This window comes from Eufriesea mexicana, unplaced genomic scaffold, assembly GCF_001483705.2.
Source record: "Eufriesea mexicana isolate 0111107269 unplaced genomic scaffold, ASM148370v2 scaffold415, whole genome shotgun sequence".
In the NCBI taxonomy this organism is placed as follows: Eukaryota; Metazoa; Arthropoda; class Insecta; order Hymenoptera; family Apidae; genus Eufriesea; species Eufriesea mexicana.
The window spans coordinates 23228-49130 of NW_016908639.1; the positions used below are offsets into that span (position 1 = coordinate 23228).

The 25903-nt window shown below is 34.4% G+C and overlaps 4 protein-coding genes across 4 annotated transcripts in view; 1 reads left to right on the forward strand and 3 right to left on the reverse strand.

The window, feature by feature from the left end:
* Positions 1-3492: 3492 nt before the first annotated feature.
* On the reverse strand, positions 3493-4586 carry LOC108545590 (zinc finger protein 22). Its single transcript, XM_017897288.1, has 2 exons — positions 4358-4586; positions 3493-3770 (listed from the first exon to the last, which is right to left on the reverse strand). The coding sequence occupies exons 1-2, from the start codon at positions 4506-4508 to the stop codon at positions 3493-3495; spliced, it is 429 nt and encodes a 142-aa protein (XP_017752777.1). The 5' UTR covers positions 4509-4586.
* Positions 4587-19707: 15121 nt separating this feature from the next.
* Positions 19708-21703, reverse strand: LOC108545626 (zinc finger protein 271). Its single transcript, XM_017897333.1, has 5 exons — positions 21518-21703; positions 21287-21444; positions 21055-21212; positions 20217-20980; positions 19708-20141 (listed from the first exon to the last, which is right to left on the reverse strand). The coding sequence occupies exons 1-5, from the start codon at positions 21610-21612 to the stop codon at positions 19760-19762; spliced, it is 1557 nt and encodes a 518-aa protein (XP_017752822.1). The 5' UTR covers positions 21613-21703; the 3' UTR covers positions 19708-19759.
* Positions 21704-22320: 617 nt separating this feature from the next.
* Positions 22321-24257, reverse strand: LOC108545591 (uncharacterized). The gene is made up of 7 exons (XM_017897289.1): positions 24047-24257; positions 23821-23974; positions 23599-23741; positions 23426-23515; positions 22852-23139; positions 22563-22784; positions 22321-22490 (listed from the first exon to the last, which is right to left on the reverse strand). The coding sequence occupies exons 1-7, from the start codon at positions 24255-24257 to the stop codon at positions 22321-22323; spliced, it is 1278 nt and encodes a 425-aa protein (XP_017752778.1).
* Positions 24258-24853: 596 nt separating this feature from the next.
* Tnks (tankyrase) overlaps positions 24854-25903 on the forward strand; it is a 4987-nt gene continuing 3937 nt past the window's right edge. Inside the window, exons 1-3 of the mRNA XM_017897299.1 lie at positions 24854-25128; positions 25446-25648; positions 25737-25902. Coding sequence (XP_017752788.1) covers positions 24936-25128; positions 25446-25648; positions 25737-25902 — 562 coding nt within the window. The 5' untranslated portion in view covers positions 24854-24935. The remainder of the gene's footprint in view (positions 25129-25445; positions 25649-25736; position 25903) is intronic.

A 25903-nucleotide genomic window follows, 5' to 3' on the forward strand; every position in this document is an offset into this window, starting at 1 on the left:
GGGAAAGAGATAGAGTATACTTTCTAAAAAGAATATTACGAATAGTGAAAGAAAAAAATTGGGTATATCTTAAAAAGACAAAAATATAATAGGTGTCAGTATTACGTTTAGAATTCGAAGAGAAACTGACACGAATTGGATATGAAACGTCAGCAAGTGTTGCTCCATTCGCAACTCGTTGAGACGGAATCAATGGTGTCTTCGCACCGGGTGTTCTTCCTGTTCCCTCTGCCTCCTTTCGATAATCGAATCTCATCCACGGGGTGTCGAGTAAAGAATGCAGTCTTTTGGAAAGTGTTTCGGATGTTGTCGACTAATAGCAGCCTCCAGATATCGCGATCAATACCATTTCTTCCTTCCAACACACTCAAATGGTGCTCTTATGTCCTTCCACATAATCTGTATTATTAAAAAAGAAGTTTTCAAAAATAATTCACAGATATCATCCGTCATATCAGAGTCATCCCGATGATATTATTTCATTTATTTCAACATCGCTAATTAGGATTACGACACTCCTAGATCCGGGGATTTGGAAATGCCAAAGCATCTCGAGTAGATGCTTCCAATTCCAAGGGAAACAAACTCAAATAAATTTCGAAGCACGTATGAAATCCGTTTATCTCGTGTCGGGGTACAAATAACGATGGCGGACACGCCTTCCAAAATCCTTCACATTAGGTCGCCGAAGCGTCGAGAGGGCTGTAGTCGTAATCCGAGATTAAGCAAGCCCAGGATCGCTTTAATCCCTGCCACGTTTAAGAGACCGTTTACCCCACAGACTCTTAGCCACCCTCTTAGCTTCGAAATGGCTCGAAGAAATCCTTCGCGACTCCATCTTGCACGAGAGACAACAATGAAATAAAAATAAAGAGATTAACTGAAAAAAAATAGATTTCAAAATCTACTCTGGATTAGGAAGATGATAAAATGGGACCAAAAGGAGCAACAGAAGGAGTTGAATTCTGTCAAAATAATTTTGGATGATATAAATAATAGGATATATCGAATAAATCTGAACTTGAAAACAGGCGTTTGAAAATAGACGATTCGAGGAAGCAGAGATGCACAACATCTACGCAAGGCGTATTCGCGAAGAAGGAGAAGAGGATGAAACGAGCATGGGGTGAATTGCACCGTAGGAGAGAAGTCCGGAGGCCGTGCTGTCATATATCAGTGGATCGGTAGGAGGGTGTCAACGAGCTCGAACGAACGTCTCAGCAGGGTGGCTGCAGGGCACGCTGTCGAAAATCTGCGTGTCCAAATGCAAGAATCTAATGCACGTAATCCTAAGCTGACTAGGTTTTCCCTGATTCCACGCGAATCGGAATTATAGTACATACCTGCTATTCCCTCTAATCCTTTCGACGTGATCCTCTCCGGTTTAATAGAGACACGTGTGACAATGCTGCAATATAAATAACGTTATAAGTTAGGTGCAGAAAAGAATATAATTTAAATAATTTTAGTTTCAAAATTTAGCTTCTTAAGATCCTTTGATTGGGATTAATTCTTCAAATATCAAATTCTTCACCATTTTCTACCAGAAGCTATGATAGTTCTTCGAATTGAGATATTTTAGTCTCCTTTGATGCTGTTATAGCGTCGATATTTAATTTTTTAAATATTCTTCTCATTTTCTTCGTGATGTAATTTCAAAGATGATCACGGATATGATAACAGCGAAGAACGTGAATATTTACACATTTCCTCCAAGCTTGGATTTAGTTGAATTTCATTGAAACTACACCACATTCGACAATGATACTAAAAACACCAAACTATTATGGAAATTAGTGGAGTTATTGAAATCATAAAATATTGGAACTAAAAAAAATACCCAAGTTGCCAAAACCAAGACACATCAGCGAATATTTCAATTTTCGATACTATAACGATTTTAAAAATGGTTAAACTCCAAAAATGACACAAATGGAAGCTGCTCGAACAATCATAGGGATTACTCATTTTAACTTCGAGAAAATAAAAATTGCGATATTTTTCTATACACACCGCAATGTTAAATTCTCGTAGAAGATTTAAACCGAAGAAGGATGAAATAATTTTCGTGTAGTTTTATTTTCGACAACGAAAATCTAATAGTGCACGATAATCTCCGTGGAGGGAAGACTAATTGAATTCGACTTTTTTCCTAACCGCAATCTGGCGAACCACCCCTCGCTGCTTCCCACCCCGAATCAACCGAAACATTTATGTATGCGGCCACGAGCTGTCGCGCAAGAACGTATTGCGATGAAACGGATGGAAAAAAAGACGGAAGAAGGGCTGGGATAGGCTTGCAACGCGGTAACCGTCCCTTCCGGAGAGCAGAAGGGCGCAACCCTCGTTTTCACTGTACCAGCCCTTCTCAGCCAGTCACCCTATGACACGGGGTTGGGGTTTCTCTTCGACCGGGGTTGTAACGGAGTCTGGTGCCGCCATCTTGAATTTAATTGCCAGGAAAATGGTGGTGTCGATGATGCTTCTAACGTTATTCTTCTGACATTAAGCCTTCCACGATTTTTTATATTTTCATATGTGTCAATTTATTATTGGTAGATTTATTTCGTATCTCTGTTGTTATCATTGGAGCTACTGATCTATTTAATGTGGATAGGGATGATCATTAACGTTAACGCTTCTAACGTTATTCTTCTGACATTAAGCCTTCCACGATTTTTTATATTTTCATATGTATCAATTTATTATTGGTAGATTTATTTCGTATCTCTGTTCTTATTATTGGAGCTACTGATCTATTTAATGTGGATAGGGATGATCATTAACACGATATGGCGAAGATAATAAAAATCAAATAAAATCAAAGTTAAATTTGTTAGAAAAACTTGAATCATTTTGATGGATTATGTAATTCTAATATTGACAAAACAGAGACAAACTGGTAGATCGTGTAAGTAAAAGAAATCTTTTATAAACAATTGTTTAATGTAGATTTTAAATATATAATTTTTTAATTAAAAAGATTCGTTGTTAATTTGCTAATGTTTAAATGTTACTTGTTTATCTGTTATTGGATTGATTAAGGAAAGAGAAGAATTTGTGGTAAGAAGAACAAAATCAGATGTAATTAATAAAATATATAACAATTTATTCTTTATCAAATATATAATCTCTGGTCATATATATATTTTCTTATTGCATGGATTAGTATTGGACTAGTATCGACATAATAGTCCTTCGTCAGGTATTAATAAAGTCATTATATCAAAAATATAATACAAATTCGAACGAACGATCCTTCATAAAACGAAGAATCATAGTATCAAGGCAACAATCATTGTTCGATATATATAAATATATAATATTCTTAGTAATATATACACGTATATGTATACGTATGTCGCTATTCATATAATAATCTTCCGCGCGTATATATAAATATCAATATATAAATCTTTAGTCAAGGTATATAAAAAATAGTATCTATCGCTAAACTATAAAATCGACCGCGATTTCGTCGTTGAAAATATATCACATAGGATAGCCATAAGGGGGAAACGAGTGTCCCTGAGGTAGAGTGTGACCTAAAGCGAACATTCCCAATGCAGCCGCCGACATCCGATAAGGATCCCGATTTTCATGTGTCCTCATGTGCTTCTTCAAGTGGTCCTTCCTGCCGAAACATTTTCCGCAAATGATGCAAGCGTGCGGACGTAGTCCAGTATGGATCCTCTTGTGCCTCGTCAGTTCCTCGTTCCTGGTAAATGATTTCCCACAACCTTCAGCGTCGCATTTGAATGGTCTCTCTCCTGTAATAGAGAAAAATACAAAATTTATAAATCTTGAGAAATTTTCGGACAAAGACATCTATAGATTTGCGGACCTACTTTCGGTAAATCGTCTACTGTGACGAATTGTCACAAAATTCATTATTCCGGCCTTAAAATATTATACTTTGGAATTTTCGTTTAATCACAGGTTTTATTTATACACGTAGTTTATATTAAAATAAAAACATTTGATACAGTTTACTCGATTCGCTATTTCGGATTCTACACAATTTTCTCGGGAGCGTTGGGTATTTTCAAACGGTTCTAATTTCGAATGAGTTTAGATCGAACTAGAGATTGAATTAAAATTAAATTGGAGACATTAAAAATCTAAATATCTAAAAATTCGGGAATTCGAACGTCTAAAAGTGATACAAAAAGTTTGAAATTGGTAATGTCTCGTTACACAGTTAATCGTAACATCACATAGCAGTCTTGCTTATTCAAACATAATCAAAACAAACGTCTACGCGATGATTCAAACACGATGATCAGTTATCTGACTCATTGTTTATCCTAATCGTGACAAGATTCAAAATTCCAGTTAAAGCGAAGGTGAAACTTACCGGTATGTATCCTGACGTGTCCCTTGAGCTGGCCGTTATTGCTGAATGCGACATCGCAGTGTTCGCACCGGAATTTCTTCGGCCGCAGTTTCTTCATTTGCTTCGCGACCGCGTCCTGTCTATGAAGCATCTCCACAGCCTGCTCCATCATCGGTGCGTACAGACTTTGCGGAAGGTGAGGCACAGTTGGGAACCCACAATAAAAGGACTGTCCAGTGGTTGAAACAGTCGTAGCCTGACGCGCAGAAACTTCGACAGGGACTGTCGATGGACCAGCGTTCAGAGGTTGCAAGGTGTGAATTTGTGGAATATTCAACCTCTGGAGATATTCCACCGGATACGCCGGTCCATACACCGGATAGTCATTCATTATGGGGTATGTCTCAGGAATCGAAGAACCACTTTGGATAACTTGAGGCACGGAACAAGTGGTCGTATTAGAGGATTCAAGAACGAATTTATTCAGCAGATCCAGGCTGCTACTCCTAATGGCATCTTCGCTGTTGACGGAGTCGGACCTACTACTACTAGCTTCGGCAGAGGACCGTCTTCTTCGCCTGCCTTGTCCTCCGGTAGAATTCAGAGAGGAGGTTTCGTTCTCTGACAAACTCGCAGCGCTGACCTCCTCGTAGATCGAAATGGAAGTAGAACTTCGGCGATCTTCCTCGACCACAGGTATTCTCACCGTCTCTGTCTGTGTGTCTTTCTGTTCGCTGACTTCTGTTATCTTTTCAGAGTCGAAGACGTTCCATGGTCGGAAGAATCCGGTACTCTTTCCGTCAGACATGTTTTCGAGAGGAAGATGAACTTTCTAAGTATGACTGACTCGTACCGGGCGTGATACCAACACCGACTGCTTCCTTTCGACGATGCTCTAACGAGTAATTCTTCCGGAAGTCTACGAGAAGGATGGGAATTAGAGGCACGAAGTCTCGAAGGCGACTGTTGATTCTGGTAAAGCTCACCCTACAGTTATATAGCTGCGATTGTGCCCACCCTCCAGTTCGGATTGGGTCGTTTCACTGTCGAAGGTAGTTTGCCCCGGTCACCAGAGCGAGGGAGGAAGGGGCACCCTTCTGCAATAAGGGCAAAGGTGGGTTTTAGGGAGGCCGGTCGAGGGCTACGCGATACGCAGCCCCTTTGTTGGGAATTAATCGGTCGCCACGGCCACGGGGCTCTTTTGTCACGGAGAAGCGAAAGGGAATAGTAGGAAAAGAGGCAACGGAAGAGGGCAGTGGCAGGGGCTGCATTCGCAGAACGGGCCCAGCTAGACCTCTCACCAAACCTCGTGTTCCAACTTGGTTCTGATGATTCAATCCTTCTCAGCGACTCCATCTTCCTTCCAGTCCTTCTCGAATTCAAGCATATGCGATTGTCGCGTGAATTTTGTTAGGATAAAATCCACCGAATTAACGCGACAATCTAATATGATCTCTGGGAAGCTTCTAATCACGGTTGAACTTGGTCCTGACGAAGGAATCCTCCATCACGCGATTTCTTCCACGTCCTGACGAATTAAGACATACGTAATTGCCGCGTGAATTATATTGGACTTGAAAATTGCATTTTCTAATTGGACTTACTTATTTGCTGTTTGAACTGCTAGATGTCCCATTCAGGTCGTGCATGGTTCTATAAAATTTGACTTTATTCCATCACCGAGAGCAAACATTTATGAATAAATATGCATACGAATGCCGAAGTTTATTTCATGTTCACTTTTAAATAAAAAACAGTGAAAACTTATCCATAGCTTGAGACTCAGATTCTGTTCGTGATATGCATGTACGTGGTATGGAACGGCGAGGTTCTAGCTGTATGAGCTTTTCCATCCATTGGTTCGGTTCTTTTTAGGCATTCTTCACTTCTCTCGATTAATAGAAAGATTTAGTCTGTAGGCCTATTGATCTCCGTTTACATGTATAATTAGAGCATTTATGCTAGAAACCTGTTTCTGTTTGCATATATATGGCATTCTCTCGATTAATAGAAAGATTTAGTCTGTAGGCCTACTGATGTCCGTTTACGTGTATAACTATAACATTTATGCTAGAAACATGTTTCTGTTTGCATATATATGACATTTTCTCGATTAATAGAAAGATTTAGTCTGTAGGCCTATTGATGTCCGTTTACGTGTATAACTATAACATTTATGCCAGAAACCTGTTTCTGTTTGCATATATATAGCATTTTCTCGATTAATAGAAAGATTTAGTCTGTAGACCTATTGATCTCCGTTTACATGTATAATTAGAGCATTTATGCTAGAAACCTATTTCTGTTTGCATATATATGGCATTTTCGCGATTAATAGAAAGATTTAGTCTGTAGGCCTATTGATCTCCGTTTACATGTATAATTAGAGCATTTATGCTAGAAACCTATTTCTGTTTGCATATATATGGCATTTTCGCGATTAATAGAAAGATTTAGTCTGTAGGCCTATTGATCTCCGTTTACATGTATAATTAGAGCATTTATGCTAGAAACCTGTTTCTGTTTGCATATATATATAGCATTTTCTCGATTAATAGAAAGATTTAGTCTGTAGGCCCATTGATGTCCGTTTACATGTATAATTAGAGCATTTATGCTAGAAACCTGTTTCTGTTTGCATAAATATGGCATTTTCTCGATTAATAGAAAGATTTAGTCTGTAGACCTATTGATGTCCGTTTACGTGTATAACTATAACATTTATGCTAGAAACATGTTTCTGCTTGCATATATATGGCATTTCCTCGATTAATAGAAAGATTTAGTCTGTAGGCCTATTGATCCCCGTTTACATGTATAATTAGAGCATTTATGCCAGAAATTTGGTTCTCTTTGCATATACATGTCATTTTCCCGATTAATAGAAAGATTTAGTCTGTAGGCCCATTGATCTCCGTTTACATGTATAATTAGAGCATTTATGCTAGAAACATGTTTCTGTTTGCATATACATGGCCATTTTCCCGATTAATAGAAAGATTTAGTCTGTAGACCTATTGATCTCTGTTTACCTGTATAATTGTATCATTTATGCTAGAAACCTGTTTCTGTTTGCATATATATGGCATTTTCGCGATTAATAGAAAGATTTAGTCTGCAGACCTATTGATCTCCGGTTACCTGTATAATTGTAACATTTATGCTAGAAACATGTTTCTGTTTTCATATACATGGCCATTTTCCCGATTAATAGAAAGATTTAGTCTGTAGGCCTATTGATGTCCGTTTACGTGTATAACTATAACATTTATGCCAGAAACCTGTTTCTGTTTGCATATATATTGCATTTTCTCGATTAATAGAAAGATTTAGTCTGTAGGCCCATTGATCTCCATTTACATGTATAATTAGAGCATTTATGCTAGAAACCTGTTTCTGTTTGCATATATATTGCATTTTCTCGATTAATAGAAAGATTTAGTCTGTAGGCCTATTGATGTCCGTTTACGTGTATAACTATAACATTTATGCTAGAAACATGTTTCTGCTTGCCTATATATGGCATTTCCTCGATTAATAGAAAGATTTAGTCTGTAGGCCTATTGATCCCCGTTTACATGTATAATTAGAGCATTTATGCCAGAAATTTGGTTCTCTTTGCATATACATGTCATTTTCCCGATTAATAGAAAGATTTAGTCTGTAGGCCTATTGATGTCCGTTTACGTGTATAACTATAACATTTATGCTAGAAACATGTTTCTGCTTGCCTATATATGGCATTTCCTCGATTAATAGAAAGATTTAGTCTGTAGGCCTATTGATGTCCGTTTACGTGTATAACTATAACATTTATGCTAGAAACCTGTTTCTGTTTGCATATATATGGCATTCCTTCGATTAACAGAAAGCTTTAGTCTGTAGGCCCATTGATCTCCGTTTACATGTATAATTAGAGCATTTATGCCAGAAACCTGATTCTGTTTGCACATATATAGCATTTTCTCGATTAATAGAAAGATTTATTCTGTAGGCCCATTGATCTCCATTTACATGTATAATTAGAGCATTTATGCTAGAAACCTGTTTCTGTTTGCATATATATGGCATTTTCGCGATTAATAGAAAGATTTAGTCTGTAGGCCTATTGATCTCCGTTTACGTGTATAATTAGAGCATTTATGCTAGAAACCTGTTTCTGTTTGCATATATATGGCATTTTCGCGATTAATAGAAAGATTTAGTCTGTAGGCCTATTGATGTCCGTTTACGTGTATAACTATAATATTTATGCCAAAAACCTGTTTCTGTTTGCATATATATGGCATTTTCTCGATTAATAGAAAGATTTAGTCTGTAGACCTATTGATGTCCGTTTACGTGTATAACTATATCATTTATGCTAGAAAACTGTTTCTGTTTGCATATATATGGCATTTTCTCGATTAATAGAAAGATTTAGTCTGTAGGCCCATTGATCTCCGTTTACATGTATAATTAGAGCATTTATGCTAGAAACATGTTTCTGTTTGCATATACATGGCCATTTTCCCGATTAATAGAAAGATTTAGTCTGTAGACCTATTGATCTCTGTTTACCTGTATAATTGTATCATTTATGCTAGAAACCTGTTTCTGTTTGCATATATATGGCATTTTCACGATTAATAGAAAGATTTAGTCTGTAGGCCTATTGATCTCCGTTTACATGTATAATTAGAGCATTTATGCTAGAAACCTGTTTCTGTTTGCATATATATGGCATTTTCACGATTAATAGAAAGATTTAGTCTGTAGGCCTATTGATTTCCGTTTACGTATATAATTTTAACATTTATGCTAGAAACCTGTTTCTGTTTGCATATATATGGCACTTTCGCCATTAATAGAAAGATTTAGTCTGTAGGCCTATTGATCTCCGTTTACATGTATAATTAGGGCATTTATGCTAGAAACCTGTTTCTGTTTGCATATATATGGCATTTTCTCGATTAATAGAAAGATTTATTCTGTAGGCCTATTGATGTCCGTTTACGTGTATAACTATAACATTTATGCTAGAAACATGTTTCTCTTTGCATATACATGTCATTTTCCCGATTAATAGAAAGATTTAGTCTGTAGACCTATTGATCTCCGTTTACCTGTATAATTGTAACATTTATGCTAGAAACCTGTTTCTGTTTGCATATACATGACCATTTTCTCGATTAATTGAAAGATTTGGCCTGTAGGCTTATTGATCTCTGTTTACTTATATAATTATAACATTTATGCCATTATTAGGAATTTGTCATTTATAGTCATCGTGTAAGAACCGAACTTCTTGAAGCTATAACGTTAATCTGTTCCTAAATACAGCTATTCCTCCTCGTTCTATCGAATGATACCATGTATATATAAGTATGTGTCAATTCTTCAGTATTTACATCACCGACAGAGATTTCAAACTGAAGCTCCCCTGTAAAAGCGAAATTAGGATTTATATCATTCGGCAACGTTTCAGTCGAGACGAATATCGTATTCAGAACGAAGGTGGATTATTTATTAACTGTTTTATTTTTTATTAACTATTTTTGAAAGAGGATTATTCTAATAAATTATTGTATATTGTATGAAAGTTATTATATATACTGTAAATATTGTGTAAATATTTTGTAAATAGTCTGTAAATAGTCTGTAAATATTTTGTAAATATTCTGTAAATATTCTGTCAATATTCTGTCAATATTCTGTAAATATTCTGTAAATATTCTGTCAATATTCTGTCAATATTCTGTATATATTCTGTAAATATTCTGTTAATATTCTGTAAATATTCAATACTGTATATAGCCCAAAAACTAGATACTTGCATTGGACACTATCAGGAAATAGTGTCTAGTACAAACAAAATTAATTAAAGAAAAAAAGTCGAAAAATAAACTGATCATAAAATAGAAAGACGTGGATAACACCGATATCCTCAAACTCCTCCCGACATCACTCCTCTTTCGATTCGAATATGCGAGATCGCGGCGACGCGTGACAGGAATCGACGATAAATTGTTTATACGTGGGATCGCGGATGAAATCGAAAAGCGAGAGGCACTTTAGGCACAATGAAACGGGACAGTGGCCTTTGGACGGGTCCGCAGCGTTCTCTAAGGGATGTATTCTGCAAAAGTTACGAGGGTGGAGCTGCGCAAAAGCGCGTCGTTGATTTATTGTAACACTCGAGGTTAAGCTACCCTTCGCGAGAACGACCGATTCGGCCTTCGTTGGCCACCTATTTTCCCTGCAACCCCGTGTCTCTGTCTTTGTTATGCTTACTGTGGTGCACCCTTCTGCTAGAAGCGATACTCGTCGTACAAAACTAGCCTCGGGACCATCCGGGGGACCCCCTTTTGTGGTACTAGACATCATCGCCGACTTTCCTCGCTCGTTTTGCCACCGATCGTCTCGTTTCCACCAGATTTACACGACTGTGCGATATTTTTGCACATATACCCGTAATATAGGATCGTTGGGTGGTAAACAGAGGAAAGAAGCGAAGAGGTTTTTAGTAACGACTCACGACCATCAGTTTTTTCGATGAGGATGACTGTATCGGTAACGGTTATTGGCTGAAACGCTGATGGTGTTTTGCGAAGTTGGAAATGAAAATAAAATGAGAATCTTAGAATTATAGATTGTTGGATGAGGTTCGGATGAAACCTGTGTTATGTATTTAAATGTAATACACGTATGTAAAAAGTAATAATCAGAGCGATATCACTAAAATGGAAAGGTGTACATAATTATGTTCATATTTGGATAAAAATGAATACTCGCTTTGCTGAATGGGTCTGCATATTATCGGAAATTGCAAGAATGAGAAATCTCGATAAAGTCGGTTTGAACCCTTCGTGTTAATTAGGGTCTTCACTTTCATTAGCTGCTTAGAGACCGAATTATTTTATGGAAATCGATTAAAAATTCCCGAACTCTTCTTATTATGGTTTCAATAAACGATCGTATCCGATAATGATGTTATAAACCGTGATCAAAATTTCTTTGAGAAAATTCGAGTCTACGGAACTTTGTATAATCTCAACAAAGAAAACATAACTTATAAAAATTAGAGGGAAAAATAAAATTAGAAGAACACGAGAGTTTGTCATTTCAACGTCTCCTCGCCATTTCCTTTTAACCGATTATGTCTGCTATCAGGTTCTGAAGCACGCATAAACCGCAGAAAAGGAAACTCGTGAAATAATACACTAAAAATTGACCCATTAGTATGATCGTTTTTTAACATAGGAGAAGTTAAATATGTTACAGTTTTTAAAATAAAAGGAGTTCGATTATACCAGGTTTACAGAGTGCTCATTATTGAAAACACTTTTTACCTAATGGGCCACAAGTTTGTCTAATTGGACGAGGTCCTTGACGACAAAAGAATTGTTTGTAGTATGACTGTCTTAAACATAACTTAAACATAACAGTCGCTATTGTACTGCTTTCTTATGAATTTGGGATTACTTACGAATCTTTTAAACGAGTATAAATTGCACTCTCTGATAAAATTATTTGATAAGACTTTATGACATAAACAAATCGTCTCATTGTTATACGCTGATCTAATTTCTATTATTTTAAACGTATTATTATAACGTTTACTGCCAGCCTATTCTTGAAAGTCGTTGCAAAATTCCTGTGTCTGTCCCCTGTGAGAAAAAGTCTGTTATGTATACGAACTAAATACATGTAAGAATAGACGCGTGTTGAGTACACCTGGAAAGTTACAAACGAAGATTAGCAGTTCGAATAAATATATAATTGCGGTACACGTTTTACGATCCGTGTATTAATGTAGTAATCCAAATTGACCTGTATCAAATCGATTGCACTATTCTATTTCCTCAAATATGCAAATGTACCGTTGCATTCCGATCGTTACTGCTTTGCCTCAATAAAAAAGAAACTGTAATTTATTAAATAACGAAATAAATAATTTAATGAGCTCATAAACGTGTCCACATTAGGACGACATATCCGACAACTGTATTTTCAATATTGCTGTGGCAACAAAGAAATTTGCACGGTATATTTGAAGGGACGTGTTTGAAGAACATGTTTACTCACGAGCGAGTAAATATTGGGCTGACATAAGAGACATTTTTTACAGTGCTATACAGCCTCGATAATCTATTTCGACCAACTTTTACCGATCAACGTAACGCAAGTATCGTTCGAAAATTTCGAAATTTCTTAATAGACTCCGTTTCGTCAGTCTTTTGTCCGCTTACGCGTAATTCCCTTCAGAAAGCCCCATTTCACAGAAAAAAACCCGTTCGAAATTTCCAAAAGACCCCTTTCATGAGTCCATAACTGAGATAGTCAATAAATAGTATTGTGAGACCGATAATTGTAATAAGAGATTTACAATGCCAGAAATTTCCATGATCGCGATCAATCGCAGCTGTGCTCACGAAGAAATTTCGATTATTCGTAACTTTATCGCGTGTCGTCCATAATGTGACGAAAAGAGACAATTAAATAAAAGGATTGCATAAAAGTGGGTCAATAATAATTGCAAATAAGAATAAATATGCAATGAAATAAATGAAAAAGTAAATAATCAGTTATATAATTGAACCGAAAAATGAGAACAGCATAAGAATTTTGTGAAGATTCCAAATAAAGAAAGAATTGATAATTATATATATACGATATATTTTTAAACTTCACGATACAGCTCAAAAAATAATATATATTACGTTATAATTATATTTTACCTTCGTTCAGGAATAATAATGAATTGTACATGTAGAATTAATATATAATAATGACATAAATAAAATAAAAATTAGCACATATCGTTATTTAATACATAATAATTATAGAAAGTGAAAAAATCTCTGTTTTAAATATTTGCCGAATAATTTTTGAAGTATATCGAACGTTGTCGAAATTCCGAGAGCTGTTATTCGAATTCAAACAATAATTGGGAATCGATCGTTCAGAACATTTGACATAACTTTCGAGGACGTTATGAAATGTTTTCAAACAATGTGCTAATATTTGCTTGGTCCGCTTCTCTAATTACTCGCTTATGGTGGAAACGCAAATGAACGTTGATCAGCTTATCGATCATTAGGATCCTATTAATGACACTTAAAATTATACCTAGCTGGTTGAATCTAACTGCTTTCTTGCAAGATACAAATGTGCTTCTGTTCCATTTATACAGTCTATGCTTCAGAAACAATTTTCACCTGGAAGGTGCGAGCTAATTTCCTCGAAGTTAAAATATGCAAAGGGTATTCATTCCTGAAAAGGGGTAGAACTTTATGGGGGTACAATTAAGTAGAGTTTAAGGATGCATTCGAGAGTTGATTTTCACTACTTCCATTAATTATTAGAGTTAATTATCCTCTAATATTTTCCCCTTTTAGAAATTGGGCTTTCGTTTACACTAACAGTGATGTCCTAAGGAAATCACAGAAATGATAGATTGTAACTATTGGGAAGTATAGTATTTATTTAACAATTTATTCGTGTATAACATTAAAATGGAAAAAGAAGTGCAACGGTTTTACCCCTGAGAAAAGAATTTTGTGCGTGAAAAGATGGAGAACGGAGAAAGATTCTAATAATAGGAAATAGGAAGGTTCGGTACAAAAATCGTTATTCTCGAAATGGCTAAAGTAAACTACGTAAGAACCGAGGTATTTGAAAAAGGATTGTCTCGAATCTTCTCTGAGCAACTCCTGCAAAAACACGCCAAAGAAACGTGGAAGAGCCAGCTTCGATGTCCAGGAAACAAGCTAGCTTTCCAAGTCGAGGAAACACAAGCATTCTGTCGCAACTTTGATGGATCGGCCGATCGAATGCGAAATCCCTAAGAATCCCTCGATCCGTCTTACTTTCCAACCTGAACGTCATAACAACAACTCGTAGCCGAGTAAAAGAACCTTCGTGTCGTTTTATCGGAAAATTTGTTTTTGTTCTTCGAAAAATTCGCCCGATCTAATTTCGATTTACAACACGCAAGAGTGCGTCGTACTTATAGGTTCGCAATGATTTATGTATCTTCTGTGATTTATATTTTACTACTTTCCTCTCTTCCTTTATCGTAATGGAGGATTTTTGAATTTTCAAAGGACTTTCTAGAGTAGGTACAGTGGAATCTGAATCATTGCACTAATAATAGTTCATTGCGATCGTTCCGAATGAAGGCGCGTCCTTATGTTAAAGGATTATGCTAACGGAATTTTGAAAGCATGTAAGATACACAGGTGCGTCGGATACGCTTGATGGGTTACAAAAGTTATAAATATCGACTGAGACCGTGGAAATGAAAAATCTGTGAGTGACAATGGTTCATTACGACTTTGCAGGTCAAGCGACCGCAAGTCTAGGGTAAAGAGAGCGACAGAAAAGAGTTTTACAATCCCATGTGTTCATTTCTATGTTTAGAATTTGACCTCGTGTAATTAGTATGAACGATGTCGGGTAGGTTTGACGAAACGATCGTTAGAAGAAGAAAGAAAAGAGGTGTACCTCTTTGCTTCCTAAGCGAGGAATTTCCGTATTTCTGGATCGATCTAGACTATTCGTCGTGAAACAGCTTGTTAACAATTCGATTATCTATCATTACATATTCGCTCGAATGTCCTTCTTTACGTTTTTACCTATAGAGTTTACATTGGGCTTTTGCTATTGAATCGATCCTGAAGAAGTCAATCATTGGATAAACCATAAAAAAATATCTTTCCAAACCGCGTGCATCGTCAGATCTTCTTGTACTGCTGTCACAAGTACATGACTGATCGATCGATGTATATTTTTGTCCCAATTTTTCGAAACTGCAATTTTTCCCCCCAAAAAACATGTTCCTGAGGTCGAACGGTGGACCTCCGCCGCACGTGGACGATTAAAATTGACCGATTATCCAATCGAGCGTCATCGAACAATATGAAAGTAAATTTCTGACCATCCATCGGTGACCATCAATCATCTATTCTTTTTTACCCTACATTTATACATTCGATGCTATTTAAAGTCAGCGAATATCCATAAAAGTAATACAAAAGCTCGTAAAAAGAAGTTACAGAAAAGTTCATAACTCTTCAAAACTTGCATTTAGCTAAGGACAGAATTCTTAATTTTATACAAACAAAAATCAATCCTTAACGAAGAATTTAATTACAAACGAAAGTTTTGTCAGAAGTATTACTTTTCAGGATGTTCACACGGCACGTCGGACGCAAACGTCGCGACGCGTTACGTCGCGTGCAATCCTCGGCTCGCTACACGGTTGGACGGTCTGTACGAGGGGTGAAGCCGTGGCAAGCCCCATAATAGCCCTCGAGCGGGTCCCACCCTCCCCGGTAAGCAGAAAAGCTTCGAAAGTGTGCACAACCGCAGAGTCGCCGCCCCTTGCATGGCGGGCCGAAATTTGATTATGCCCCTTCCACGTGGATGAACCCAACGGGATTCATCGCTTGGTACCCGTCAATGATTTATGCCGCATCTCTTTCCTCTTTTTTTTTTTTTCATTTCCTTTTGTCTATACCGCAACGACAAGTTGTCTTTGTCGTCGTTCGCCAATGGAAACGCATACGCGTAATAAGTATCTGAAAAAGTAATTCGCACTTAGATCGTCGAGTCTTAAAGAATCCCATTTGAAATCGATTATAAAAGATAGAAATAATTCGCAGAATATTTAAGTTTTAATTATTACTACTAGTATTTGGACAGAGAGAAAGTAGATAGAGAGGTTAGGTATTCAAATCACAAGTACTGTAATTGCATACGTTGCAAACATTGCAGTCATGTCAATTGTCATTGTACACGTTACGACTGAAAGTTTTGTAATCACAAACATAACAATTACACGCATTGAAATTGGAAGCGTTGCAATCACATGCATTGCAATTGTTTGTACTGAAATTCCAAGTGTTGCGGTCACGAACATTGAAACCACACGCGTTGCAACTACAAGTGTTGCCATTAGACGCATTGCAATTACAACTGTGTAAGTTGCAAATGCATGTATTATAGTTGCATACATTGTAATATCATGAACTGTAATTATATCCAATTATATCCTTAATCGAATTATAAATTGCAAATTACAATTAACCTATTCATTTCTTTCTTGTTGTAAAGTCAAGCAACGAATATCCGCAAAGTTTCCAAAGCCAACCGATTCCAGAAGTATCTATCGATCCTCTTTGATCGTGGTCGCGGTTTATCTCGTCAGCCATTAATCAAAAGGGCCACGAACTTCCACGCGAGTGAATCCTTCGTTGAAGAGAGGACACGGGATAGATAGATCCTATAAAAGATCATTCTGCCAGATGGCCCGTGCCCGCAACAGAAACTCCGTCACCCTGTCTCTCCTTTTCATTCTTTTCCTTTTCCTCGACATTTCCCTTCCTACGTTCACGAAATAAACCACGGTGCTACGTCTTTCGTGGTTTCTGTCTTATAAGCGTGAGTGCGTGCACGCGCGGTCGGAGATTTTACAATACGTTTCTTCGACTATAACTTAAATTATGACTATGATAAGTGGATTTCTATCAGACGTGACGAAGTGAACGATATTGTATGAACATTTAACTTCCCCATAATCCTTGGGGATAATAGATACCATAATAGATATACTTACACTTTCAACATTCACCTAAAATCATTTTTGTTCATTATTATATTTTATTCTCATCATTTTGTATGTTAAATGTGCATAAAAAGATACTTCCTGTTAGTTTCGATGATCTTTAGATATGTTGTAAAACTAAATATTTTGAGTAACTTTTTGTTATGCATATAATCACCGTTGTGGTTTATAGTTAACCTAATATAACCTAAACAAATAATTTAAACTCAAAATTATTCAAAATCTCCAGCATTGTTTGCATTCTAAGAAGGAAACCACAAAATGTAACAGTATGCAACAATCATCGTACCGTTCACCGATTATGAGAGAAAACGCATTGTGGTTGTTAAAGGCGACACGAAGAAGAACGACGACGCAGCTGTGCCGCGGTGTCGGCACTTTGAAGTGATATAAACGGCATCCACTGGACAATCGGGATACAGTATTCTGACTGCGAATACCGATCACTACGAGACCACTGTGAATTAGCATGTTTGATGGCCAAGTAACCCTTCATCGACGAATATTCGACAGAGCATGGCGTGCAAATTTAACGACGGGGTGCCCCTTTTCAACGTTCCTTCGTTGAGATCACTACCGTAGTGCTTGGGCACCTTTGCAAAAATAGAACCTGCGTAAAAATTTTACAAATATGCAGCAAATCGATTACCATGCTGACACTATCGAAAATGTACCATGAAAAAAGCGGAAAATTTAAAGGAGCGTAAATCAATTATGTATTTAGGTATAGTATATATTTAGATGAAAGTTATTCAAGAATGAAGGTGGATATTACTTTAACCTTGGTATGGTACAGAATTTGATTTGATTAAATATGAAAATTTAAATTTAAATTATATTAGAAAATTTTAATTGCAACTGTTCTTGAAAATTTAAATATTTGAATTTGAAAATTTGAATTAGTTCAAGATTCAAATTCAAAATTTTTATTGTTTAATTTAAATATTTAAATTGTTTAATTGCTCTAAATTAATTTCAAGTATTTCATCGAGATTAATTCAGCCGATACAGAACTTCTACAGTGTTTAAATTTAACTTTATTTACAGATATCATTACAATAAGTGAAATAAAAAATTTTGCATTTATTTTACATTAATTCTCTAGTATTCTACAATTTTTGTAAGAAAAATTAAATGATAGCCAGTAAGCATTCCGGACCCAAAGAATCTTTCTGATATTTCGATGTATTTTGGACAGGAACAGATTAAAACGTAAGTATTTCGTGCCTCTTTCCTGTATGAGATTCTTCAATCGTTCACGGAAAATCACGCGATTTGTCACGCAACAGCCTTCCGCCGTAGAGGATTGACCGTTTAGCTACCGCAAAAGCCATAACGAATTTATAGAGTACTTTTATGTATCTCAATGATACCTGGCTGCTTGACGTTTCACACTATGTCACTGACAGAGCGTTACTAAATACGTAGTCATATATCTCTACCTTTAATAGAAATTAAAATACGTTAGTGACCTTCCTTCCAAGATTACAAATATAATTTTTAAATATTATAAAATTCAAAATTACTAATTTCAAACTTCTTTCATTTTCTATAGGTCTCAATTGACATACAGGATAACTTTTAGAAATATATTATTGTTAATAACCACGGAATAACAAACGAAGGTTTAGTAATTCAAACGCAATTCGGACTACAACCAAAAAATTTCTCTCACTATGATCTATATACGAATGTATATAGTCTGCAGTATAACTTCTTTAGCACGGAGATGCAAGCTACGTTACTAGGTATTGACCAATAGAAAGTACTTGACTCAAAAAAAGTCAAAAGTTAACAATAGAGCGACATGAGCCACGCCCAAATACCGATGATCGAGCAGGACAAAACGATCCGATTTTGCTTTGAATCTGGAGAAAACAGCGGCAACTCATGGACAGGAATAGCAAGGTGTTAGTTGGGGTACAAGCAGCTCGCTTTTTCCATAAGTAAATTTGACGTTAGCCAAATAAACACATTGAAGTCGGCTACGTTTGAAGTGGTTCCCGTTGACAGGATGACCGTGAACATCAACGCGATTGTTCCGCCATAGGTAGTCGGCCCTTTTCAAGGTCGGCTCGTTTGCCCTCATTTCCTTCTCTCTTCCTTCCACATAATTCCATCCTTGCCAATGACTGCTGAATGTTCCTTTTGAAAAAATCATTCTACACGTGTTCCACTAGCCTCAAGCGCAAAGAACTTGATTCAAAGAAGCCCGCTTATTATTATTTTCATTCTTTGGTCAATCTCTTTTTTTTTTGTTCAAGAGACGTGCACATTGTGGTTGATAACGATGTTCGTCATTTATACTTATTACTGAAATTTGTAATTTTGCTTCATCTGTTTTACATTGACAAGACGAATATACACTCCATGAAACCTTTTTCTTGTAATGATGGCAACTGACATTCAAGACAATCAAATCAACTCTTCTTTTCGAGACGTATATGTATTATACATTCTTTTATGACAAAAATGCTTGCCATATTATACCTATGTTTACAGACACTGAAATAAAACCGAATTAATTATTTGAAAAAAAAAGAATAGACAAAAATTGTTATTTAAGAATTTAATAATTCTTTGTAAACATACATAATTTTTCTCTGTCTCATCATTGTCTACAAATAGCAATAAAATTAAATAACTTTGTACACGTTATATAAAGGTTTCCACATATAGGAACCTCACCGATCGATAATATCGTCATAAGCGTGAAAATACAATGAACATGATGATATTCGATTTCTAACACAGCCGGGAACCGAAATTGAATTACATTCGCGTAATCATTATCTTAATGAATTAATTACAACCTATGATTCACCGTGTGTTTTTAAATGTATTTTTAATGTAGTTCTGTTAATAAAAGCTTTGGAACATACGGGACAAGAGTGTGCACGGGACAAGTGGTACTTTAAATGTTCGTTGAGTTGAGTGCTCGTTTTAAATAACTTTTTACAGATATTGCACTTGCGTTCCTCCTCGCTATCTTCTTCTAAATGAGTCCTAGTATGTTTATCAACTTCGCCCACATTATCAAATTCCATAGAACACACTCTACAACTGAATTTTACAGCTCGAAGAATACCTATTTGACTACCAGTTAATGGATTAGGTACTGGAAATATATTATTGGTACTATCACTAATACTGCACCTCAAGCCTTCTTTCTTTTTATGCGAACTTATGTGATTCCTGTAAAAATATTCTTTAATTAAAATCTATAAAGTAGAAATATTTTATTAGGGCACATCTAATCATAAATACTACCTATAGGCTTGTTCATTTCTAAATGTAATATTACAACTGACACAACGGTAATCTTGTTGAGGTATTTGCTGTGTCAAAGATGGTGCAGTCACTTGTAGAATAGTGCTTTGCAATTTTATAGTAGGATGGACAATTAAATAATGCTGTCTCACGTCTTCCTTAAGTTCAAATGTTTCTGTACACTGGTGACACTTATATGGATATAATGGATCTGTACTAACATGTAATCTTATATGCTTATCATAAGTCACTTGTGAACTACATTCAGTTTGGCACACATCACATACAAAATGAGTTTTAGTATGAAGGTACAAGGATTGTGAAGATGAGAAACTCTTATGACATATAGTACAAGTATTCTTCTCTTCTTGGCTATCACTTTTTTTCATTACATAATATTTATCACAGTGTTCACATTGAAATGCTGGCTTTGAATCATATATTGACTTCTTTAACTTACATCCACCTTTTGCACAAATAGCCTTTCTATTAACCTTTTCTAAAGACTGATTTCCTTGAATTATATTATTCATATTTTCATTAAATTGTTGGCTTCCTTTTATTAATTGTGCCAGTACTCTAAGTTTTTTTGATTTTGGACATGGTTTTCCATATATTTTATCTATTTGTATTGTTAAACGATATAGTTTTTTTCCTATTACTGCTTCTTGATATAATTCAGGTTTCATATGAGCAGATCCATTTAATGAAACTTCATGATCAGACGGTATATCCATTTTATTTTCTCCATTCATTTTATCATCCTATAACAACAGATTTCATTAATAAGCTATTAATTAAGACAAATAAAATTCAAGAAAATAATAAAATTGTTTACATTTTCTACCAATTGCATATAAGGACTTTGTGGTGGAGTCACTAAACTATGTGAATCACTATCCACTTTTTTCTGCTTCACCAGTGGAGCCTTAGGTGAATCAACTTCGAGTTCGCTTTCAGCCTTACGTTTTCTTTGACCATCTGTAATTTGACCTTCTAAAAAATATTTTTAACAATATTTATCATATATTTACAAAAAAATAAAAAAATTTTAATATAATTACACCTACCATCTACTTTGTCAAAAATAGTTGGAATAGCATTAGGAATTAACTCTTTTGAATCATTAAAACTTGTTTTATCAAAGTGCAATTCACAGAGGTAAAGTGGTTTATCATTTTCAATGTTTTCATTCAATTGACAATTCTTGAACCATTCATTCCTTTGACTGAAAGAATCGAATAATAAACGTCAATACTAAAAACTGCTTAGAAAGCAATGATAAATACATAAATACTCACGCTACTTCTTCAGGAAAACGATACAATAAAATATTTTTTCCGTCGACTTTCGTATTTTCATCTGAAAGACAGCCGTGTGCTTCACAGGCTAACATTATATTCGTAAAAAGTTACTTTTAAACAAATACAGTCTTTCATAAAAAAGTAATGTTAAACTTATAAAAGTGAAATTGCATATAAACAGATCATAACCTATAATCTGAAAGTCTCTATACAAATATTATAGCTGATACTCAAAGCCAAAATTTTATAAAAACAATAAAAGATATATGCTATATAATAAACAGAAAGTTGCATTTGAAGTGAGGTAGTGGCTATACTACACAGTGCAAGCGGTTACAGAAGGTTTAGTGAATGAAATTTAACCAATCACGATTTTCCTTTGCTGCTTGTCATCATTTATGTACATCGATTGGTTATCTTTTAGTGCAACTAGTCTCCCTAAACTTGTTTTGCTATGTTGCATTTTGGAGCAAGGTTACCTGAATCTATCTAAAAAAGGAAACCTATAAAAACAGATTGATATGTATATTTGATGTGACGTAATAGACACAAACGGTACTTATGATTCTTGCCGTATATTTCGAATCAGTATAATTATTCTAAACCGTGTTGAAAATTGGGTTTGTCATTAACCAAAAAACATGTAAGGAAAATAAGTTATTGTTATAAAAACAGAATTTTTATTAATATAACTTAACATGTACGTATATTATAAAACAAATACATTGGTTTCAACTACTTTGATGTTTACTCTTTCCTAAATTGCATTGCCTCCTGGTAATATCGAACTACTAATGGAATTAAGATTTAGATAAGGAAATTACAACATTTGTAATTTTGGAAGAAAGATCAAAAATATTTTTTATTGCAGTATCTATGTCTACTCTTTGTGTGTTTGAGGTTTGAATGTTAGATTTTTTTGATGTTATGTTTCTTCTATTTGGAGTAGATGCTGCATTATTATCTGAAACTATATATTATTAAATTTTTATGCTTAGTTACTAACACATTATTATTATTTTTTATAAATATTCTTATAAACCTTTAAAATAATTTGTTTTTGAAGCACTAGTTGAAAATAATTTAGAATATTTTGGAGATACTATCATTTTATTAGGAGACCATATTAATAAGTGTTTCTGTGGAGATTCCCAGTTTGATTTAATACTGTCTATGGTATTGTTAAATTGATATTTTGTCATTGATCTTTCATGTGAATCAAAGGAATTACATTTGTATCTTTTAAACAGATGTTTATACTTTCCTAAAACTGATTTATGAAATTATAGATCAAAAGTTTTTTATTTATGTCACAAATAGAGCCAGATTACCTTCTAATGGAGAGGCTAATATATTTGTCAACATCTTTTCATTATCTATATATGCAGTAGTAGAGACATTATGTTTTGGTGAATTTAATATTGTTTGTAGATTCATAATTTGTAAAGAATCTGTGTCTAATGTGTAGTTTATAGTTTTCTCTTGTAAATTGCATTGTATATCATATAAGTTATCAGAAACTTGTACTATAAATTTCTTATATATTTCTTCCATAAATTTAATTGTTTTACAATGTTGAGGTATTTCTAGATTCCAGTTTGTTAGGTGTGGTAACTCATCTGTTTTTAAATAATTCTCTATTTGTTTTAGTATTTGATCAAGTATTGATAATAGAACACGAAACACAAGGTATCCATTCATGTATAATCTGTTATTATCAAGCTTTAAAATAAATGTATTATGTACTATTTATATAATCTTCTAATATAGAATATATCTTAATTTTTATACTTTTTACCTGGAATTTATTAATTAAACATAGAGGAATTACTTCACTATTTATTTTTGAAAGATCTTTTCCATCAAATAATTTATAATTTACGCATAAATGTAAAATTAAATTACATAATGTATTACTGAGAGTTTTCAGCTTCTTTAGCTTTAAGTTTATTTGACTTAATGACTTAATATTTTCATCAATACTTTCTTTCCATACTGCAAATTAAAATTTAGATATATTATAATTTAATTTTAAAATTACATTATCAGTACAAAATAGTATAATATGAAGTACAAACAATTTATAATTTCTGTGTCATCAATGTCTGTTAATCGCTTTGCAATTAATGGGTTAACTGGAAGTATAGATGTTAATTTTTCTACATTGCTTTTTACTTCAAAAATAGCACTCTGTACTTTTGCTAAATTAATAGATTTATATCTAAAAAAAATTAAGTTTTTATAGAACATATAGTTTAAAATTGTATAATATTAATGAAAAGTAAAATAAAATGTTTTACTGTATGTAATGTTTAAATAATTGTAGATTCAATTGTATTTTTTCATGAAATTTACTAATAGTATGATCCCTTTTTATGTTTATAGTGGTAAAATATTTTTGTACTATGTCCTTAGTATCACCAATATTAGGAGCTTGCAATAGTTTTATTTGATCTATAATAAATTAATTTTGAATATATGATAAAATATTATGTTATTAATTTGTTTAAAAAAATAAAGATTTACATTCTCTAGTAATATAAGTTCTAAGACTAATTTCTGATATTTTCCACATGAGAATTAAAAATTTTGTTCCCCCTGCTTGTAGTAAATGAGACATAAATATTGGTGGAAAATTTACATCTGGATTTTCATTTGCCAAAATTTCTAAGTATTCTTTTATTTCCATACGGTATTGTTTTTCATCTACCTTATTCAGAATTGGCCATATAACCATTTTTTCAAAATGTTTTGCATTGTATATAGATAATAAATAATGAGAAATGTGAATAAAACCTAAAGTATTTGGTTTATCAAACATTCCCTACAAATTACATTATATTGAGAATTCCCATGGAAGATCGTAATAATTAGGTTTTATCTCGATTATAATACCTGTTTAAAGTATTTTGTACATTCATAAGGTGCAGGCACTAGTTGCATAAGTAAAAATACATTTTTATAAAATGATTTATTTATCGCCATACTTTATTATTTTTTAAATTAAACTATTCTAGAACTCACGTAGTATGTGCACGAATATCTACTGTTGTTATTATAAATTGAACTTAAGTTGTACCAAAGGACACCGGAAAAAAATATTTGTATACAAAATATGAATTTTAATATATACACGAATATATGTACATGTATAATGTAAAATATATAAAGTAAAATAATCAGAAATAGAAAATATATTGAGTGCTCGTAATAAGAAACACCTGCGCTTCTACATCCTGGTACAAATGGAATTACTTCATACGATGGACTTTTAAAAAATGAGCACTTCTGGATGTAAGGCGGCGCCACTGGATTGTACCATAGCAACTCATCTCGGTGTCGTCGTGAAAGCTTTCAACACTATGAGCCAGTGAAGTGTATCTGTCGGACAGTGGCGTGAAAATGGCGGTGTAAAATGGCAGGACGTAGATCGACGTTGACAAATGCCGATTCCTTGTCGGGATCTGGAAACACCGATCCTCTAAGAGAATTGTTCGAAGCATGTAAAACTGGAGACCTTGCGAGGGTGAAGGCGTTGGTTACACCGAAGACGGTCAATGCTCGAGACACTGCCGGACGCAAGTCCACCCCCCTGCATTTTGCAGCTGGTAAGCATAATTTTTGCATTATCTTTTCTTAGTCATTCACTTTGATAAAACTGGATAAATAATTTGAGATTTTTCTTGTCCCATTACATATGATTGAAAATACAAAATTACATTGTCATGTCTTGAACATGAAACAATTTGAACACTTAGTTTTCAATGTTGTCATTTTATGATTTGAATAATAATTTTTTAAGATCAAATGTATTTATAATGAATTCAAAATATATTTTGCAATGTAAAAGAATTAAGATAATTATTATTGATATCATTTTTTTATGAGTTTATGTGGGTAATCATTTCTTATTTTTATTACGCAGGTTATGGTAGGAGAGATGTAGTTGAATTTCTGCTTTCTGCTGGAGCATCTATTCAAGCACGTGATGATGGAGGTTTACATCCCTTGCATAACGCTTGTTCTTTTGGACATTCAGATGTTGTAAGACTTCTCTTAGAAGCAGGAGCTAATCCTAATACTAGAGACAATTGGAATTATACTCCTTTACATGAAGCTGCAATTAAAGTATGGTTTTATTTTACTTGATTCATTTATTTTCATTTAATTTCTTAAGATAATTTTATTAAATATTACATATTGATCATTTTAATAGGGAAAAATAGATGTGTGTATTGCTCTGCTACAACACGGAGCAGATGCTAATATAAGAAATACAGAAGGGAAAACAGCACTAGAACTGGCAGATCCAGCAACTAAACCAGTATTAACAGGGGAATATAAAAAGGATGAATTGTTAGAAGCAGCAAGATCTGGAAATGA

Bases quoted from the DNA above. Each gene is read 5' to 3' on its own strand.
- LOC108545590 (XM_017897288.1), bottom strand. From the start codon at position 4,508: ATGATGGAGCAGGCTGTGGAGATGCTTCATAGACAGGACGCGGTCGCG. The intron at 3,771-4,357 runs GTAAGTTTCACC...TCTCTATTACAG, and splicing joins ACACGTCAGGATACATACCG to GAGAGAGACCATTCAAATGC.
- LOC108545626 (XM_017897333.1), bottom strand. From the start codon at position 21,612: ATGTTAGCCTGTGAAGCACACGGCTGTCTTTCAGATGAAAATACGAAA. The intron at 21,445-21,517 runs GTGAGTATTTAT...CGATTCTTTCAG, and splicing joins CGTTTTCCTGAAGAAGTAGC to TCAAAGGAATGAATGGTTCA. The intron at 21,213-21,286 runs GTAGGTGTAATT...AATATTTTTTAG, and splicing joins TATTTTTGACAAAGTAGATG to AAGGTCAAATTACAGATGGT.
- LOC108545591 (XM_017897289.1), bottom strand. From the start codon at position 24,257: ATGGTTATATGGCCAATTCTGAATAAGGTAGATGAAAAACAATACCGT. The intron at 23,516-23,598 runs GTTTGTACTTCA...TTTAATTTGCAG, and splicing joins TGACACAGAAATTATAAATT to TATGGAAAGAAAGTATTGAT. The intron at 22,785-22,851 runs GTAATCTGGCTC...AATCAGTTTTAG, and splicing joins ATTAGCCTCTCCATTAGAAG to GAAAGTATAAACATCTGTTT.